This window comes from Oncorhynchus kisutch, linkage group LG22 (genome assembly GCF_002021735.2).
Source record: "Oncorhynchus kisutch isolate 150728-3 linkage group LG22, Okis_V2, whole genome shotgun sequence".
NCBI lineage: Eukaryota > Metazoa > Chordata > Actinopteri > Salmoniformes > Salmonidae > Oncorhynchus > Oncorhynchus kisutch.
Window position 1 is genome coordinate 277,333 of NC_034195.2, and position 5,499 is coordinate 282,831.

At 44.1% G+C, this 5,499-nt stretch overlaps 1 protein-coding gene across 1 annotated transcript; it reads right to left on the minus strand.

Moving 5' to 3' along the window:
* Positions 1-2,602: 2,602 nt before the first annotated feature.
* Positions 2,603-4,537, minus strand: LOC109866792 (leucine-rich repeat-containing protein 10-like). The gene has a single exon (XM_020455629.2). The coding sequence runs from the start codon at positions 4,031-4,033 to the stop codon at positions 3,167-3,169; it is 867 nt and encodes a 288-aa protein (XP_020311218.1). The 5' UTR covers positions 4,034-4,537; the 3' UTR covers positions 2,603-3,166.
* Positions 4,538-5,499: the final 962 nt, after the last annotated feature.

A 5,499-nucleotide genomic window follows, 5' to 3' on the forward strand; every position in this document is an offset into this window, starting at 1 on the left:
CTTAACCATATATCAAACATGCTAATCACCTCACCGAAATAAGGCTTGGCAGGTTGAGACAGTATTTCATATTCTCAAGAAATTTGGAAAATGAAGTAGGTCTATGTAAATTCTGATAACTAAGAAGTGTCTCAACACTGCTCTGTAAGAGCCTATGACGACAATATCTGTATATACAATCCTTTAATGAAAATAATATCTACACAGCAAATTGACCAGTGTTACCAAGTGTTGATTTTTCAGTGTAACATTTCTAGTGTTGATTCAGGAGTTCATTTAACTTTCTAAGAGTGAATTTAACACTCATTGGTGTAAAAGAACCCCCGGTGGTGGTGTTAATAAAAAGTGTTGAATATGAGAGTGTGATTATGTCAGTTTTACTCTGTGGAGAGTAAAACATTCCCATCAAAACCATGCCCATCATTATAATATTTTCATGCTTACTCTACTGCAGTTAGATTTTCTCACAATTGTTTTTAATATCTGTGTTTTTGCATGTATGTTGATTGATTCATCTTATGCTACATAAAGATAAATAACATTTAAAAAATCTAAATGAATCCATCCACCTGACCGGGGTGGCATATCAAGAAGCTGATTAAACAGCATGATCTTTACAGAGGTGTACCTTGTGCTGGTGACAATAAAAGTGCAGTTTTGTCACACGACACAATGCCCCAGATCGTTCAAGTTTTGCACAGTTGCAATTAAGCAGGCTGACTGCAAGAATGTCCACCAGAGCTGTTGCCAGAGAATTGAATGTTGATTTCTCAACGTTGTTTTAGAGAATTTGGCAGTATGTCGAACTGGCTTCACAACCACAGACCATGTATAACCACGCCAGCCCATGACCTTAACACCTGGCTTTGTCACCTGCGGGATCATCTGAGACCAGCCACCTGGACAGCTGATGAAACAATGGGTTTGAACAACAGAAGAATTTCATCACAAACTGTCAGAAACTGTCTCAGGGAAGCTCATCTGCGTGCTCGTTGTAGTCACCAGAGTCTTGACCTGACTGCAGTTCGGCATCTTAACTGACTTCAGTGGGCAAATGCTCATTTTCGATGGCCACTGACACACTGGAGCAGTGTGCTCTTCACGGATGAATCCATGAACTGTACCAGGCAGATGGCAGACAGCACGTATGGCGTCCTGTGGGTGTGCGGTTTGCTAATGTCAATGTTGTGAACCCAGTGCTCCATGGTGGTGGTGGGGTTATGGTATGGGCAGGCATAAGCTACAGACAATGAACACAATTGCATTTTGTCGATGGCAATTTGAATGCACAGGGATACCGTAACAAGATCCTGAGGCCCATTATCGTGCCATTCATCCGCCGCCATCACCTCATGTTTCAGCATGATAATGCACGGCCCCATGTCGCAAGGATCTGTACACTTTTCCTGGAAGCTGAAAATGTCCCAGTTCTTCCATGGCCTGCATAGTCACCAGACATGTCACTCATTGAGCATGTTTGGGATGCTGTGGATCGACGTGTACTGCAGCGTGTTCCAGTTCCCACCAATATCCAGCAACTTTCCACAGCCATTAGAGAGGTTTGGGATGACATTCCAGCCTGATCAACTCTATGCAAAGGAGATGTCACTGCATGAGGCAAATGGTAGTCACACCAGATACTGATGGGTTTTCTGATCCATGCCCCTACCCCTTTTTTACAGTATCTGTGACCAACAGATGCATATCTGTATACCCAGTCATGTGAAATCCATAGATTAGGGCCTAATTCAATGATTTCAATTGAATTATTTCCTTATATGAACTGTAACTCAGTAAAATCTTTGAAATTGTTGCATGTTGCGTTTATATTTTTGTTCAATGTAGATTTATTGCGCCCATTGTTCCAGTTTAAATGGTTTAGGTAGTCTCTTTTATCAATGTTCCTAACCCTGATAATCATTATTAACGCAGGATGCGGGCAAATAATTTTTTTAAATTGTTGGCTGTCCTAACTCTGGCTGGATTCCAATAGAAATTACACATAATTTAGCAAACCAGCATAATATGACTTGCAGGCCTGATGTGGCCTGTAAACCAGGAGGTTCCTAAGACCTCTGTGTTAGGGTAAAACTTGGCCGTCAAAGTAAGGTCTTTATGATATATGTAATGTATTGTCATAAACAGTTTAATTTTAATGATAACATTTGCCTACAGTAGGAACCCACTTCAAGTCCACAGGACTGAAAAGGAATTAAATTAACAACGATGTCTCTGTCACTAACTAATACAGTCATGGGCGTTAAGGATACAATTCACTCGAAAAGGCAAGGCACACTGGGAAATTATATTTGAGGTGTGGTTTATTGGGACGTGGCTTTCAATTAGGTATTTTTGGCCACCTGTGAGTGGAAGCGTTGTACTAGTTTAAGTGGTCTATAGTTATGTTAATAAACATTTGAGCATGTCTGCTTCCAGTTCTGAAGTTTTTACAAACTCTTACATAAGAGCATGTTACAATAAAGACTTGAAACATTATTGTAATGTCCTTAACCCAACTGTGTGACCTTGTCAAGAGATACTGACCTGTTGGTATAATGGGTAAAAATATAATATAAGGTGGGTGTTATTGCACAACACTAAAAGTTTTAATTCCTTAACACTGACAAAGTGTAATAGTGTCAGCACTAAGCACAGTGTTCATTTAACACTCAAAAGTGTGGACCTGTGTAGCAATGGCCAGTGTTAAATTTACACAGTCAGTATTGATTTAACACAGGAGAATTTGCTCTGTACTCAATGCTATACAAACAGTATACTGCCCCAGCAAAAGTTCATGAATAGGGACACCTGGTAGAATTTCTTCATGTCGCCATAAATTATTTAAATTGGATAATCACCTGTTAAATTATCTAAAAACTAGCCACAATTTCATTCAAGTCTGCAGACAATTATGTAATAGAGAACTTCATGTGAGATTTCTCCTGGAGCTTTTCATGAGGTCCATGTTTCATCATGATGGAAAACCAATTGTAATAGCTTATTATTTGTCATCTGTGTTTAGGTCCATATTATTGGCTTTACCATATTTGGAAGCCAATACCATCAGGCCTGTCTGCTTGTGTAACATGCCGAGACAAATGGCCGCTCTCCAGTAAGTGCTCCACTTGACTGGCATCCTGTTCTCCAGCCTATCCACGGCTGAAGGTCAGATTCTTCCACGACCCTTTTCAAGTAGTGTGTCCAATTCTCCATCTGAGGCAAGCTCTGTGGCAAGCTCTTTCACCTCAGTCAGCGTCTCATACACTTTCGACCCATCCTCACCATCCTCTTCATCATCTGAGCTGTCCGCCCAGCGTCCAACCCTCCTGACCCCCTCCCCGACCACAGGTGCGTTCACACAGGGGTTGTGGTCGTAGATTACCAGTTTTAACCCCTGCAAGTGGGAGAGACCGGGGAAACGGCAGATGTTGTTGCTGTCCACATCAATCACAGTCAGAAAGTGCATGGCAAGCAACACTGGCGGGAACTCAAACAGCTGGTTCCCGGCTAGCCAGATACTCCTTAACTCCTTCAGCCCACTGAGCTCCATGGGCAGTTTGCTTATCTGGTTGTACCCCAGATGGAGGGTCTTGAGGTTGGAGAGGTCGCAGACCACATTAGGGAACTCAATGAAGCGGTTTGTCTCCAACCAAAGGGTATTAAGTTCTTTCAACTCACGCAGCTCCCGGGGGAGGCTCCAGAGCTTGTTGTTGCCCAGATACAGGATGTTAAGCTGGGGTAGCTGACACACCGCCGCAGGCAGCTCTTCGAAACTGTTAAAGTCTAAAGCTAGGAGCTGCAGCTTCCTCAGGTCCTGCAGGTCTGCAGGTAGGGTGTTCAGGTTGTTGCCACTCAGGTAGAGCTTGACCAGCTCATTGAACAGGCAGGCAGCCATAGGAAGCCGACGCAGCTGGAAATTGCTCAGGTCTAGTGTCCGATCAAGAGGCATCTCCTTTAGGTCGCCCACCAGGAAACGCTGGCAGCGCTCGGAGGGGATGAAGGCCACAGCGCCACGCATGACGTTCCCCATCATGAACACCCTGTCCTCAACCTGATGCTTCCCCTCACTCACCTCTGATTTAGCCGCAGAGGTGAGGGAGGAGTGGGGGGCTCATGGAAGAAAGTCCAGGAAAGTCCATTCCTTATCTTTCATGATTACTTAGCAATATAAGCTGTCAAGTCTGTTGCTATTTTATAGAAAAAAACAAGAATAAAACATTAAATATCACACTATATGAGTGAATAACTTACGACTTGATTAAAACCCTGAAAGGCAATTCCAATGTCAAGCTACCGGTCCATGCATCAGCCAATTCTGTTGTGACCCCCACAAAACTGGAGATTATACTTGACGGTCTCTCAAAAAACACAGACTTCCAAATTATGTTTGCCAGCGTTCCCCCAAATAGTGGTATGCCATTGTTGTATCCCACATAGTGAAAGTGTTGCTGATATTCCCATACCCTTGCACAGACCTCTGTTGGCTCTCTCTCTGTCTGTCTATGGTTCTGAGCTTTGCCTCAAGCAAAAGCAAATGACGAGCTGCTCACTCCTCCCCATTTGTGCTTAATGACTTTTCCCGTCTTCATAACGGGAGAGAGCGGGGGGTGGGCTATGGTCTACAGAATAGAATGTAGTCAGTTGATAAGTGTAAGAGGTGTTAAATAAAGAAAGTATGGGAGGTCATCTACATTCCGTCCGTATACAAGCCCTCACACAGCCTGTGATTCATACCTTTAACATCGCCACACAAGTGGCCATTTGCCCTTCACTATGATGTGCAGAATTTGTGACTGTTAGCAGAGGCTGCCTGTCATGTTTCTGAGCTATGGCACAGTGTTGCAGGCAGCCATGTGAGAGAGCCAGAGAGTGTTTTGGTCAAACTGGAAAACCAGTAAATCATCGGGTGGTTTGAAATGTTTGCTGTAGGGAGTGGAAAATGAAGTAACAGCCTCCCAAAAAAAGTAAAGCAGCGTATGAGGGGGGTGTAAATGCCAGAGTGGTCTGGGCTTCGTCAACCCCAGGTTAGGGAGTCCTGTCTGCTTCGTTCACATTGACTTGGTGTGAGCTGTGAGTGTGTGAGGTCCCACTCACAGCTCACACCAGCATGGTCTAGCTGACCAGCATGGTCTAGCTGACCAGCATGGTCTAGCTGACCAGCATGGTCTAGCTGACCAGCATGGTCTAGCTGACCAGCATGGTCTAGCTGACCAGCATGGTCTAGCTGACCAGCATGGTCTAGCTGACCAGCATGGTCTAGCTGACCAGTATGGTCTAGCTGACCAGTATGGTCTAGCTGGTTATGCTGGCAGACCAGCCTTTGTTGTATTTTGCAGGTGACTAGCCTTCGTTGTGTTTTTGCTGGTGACTAGCCTTCGTTGTGTTTTTGCTGGTGACTAGCCTTCGTTGTGTTTTTGCTGGTGACTAGCCTTCGTTGTGTTTTTGCTGGTGACTAGCCTTCGTTGTGTTTTTGCTGGTGACTAGCCTTCGTTGTGTTTT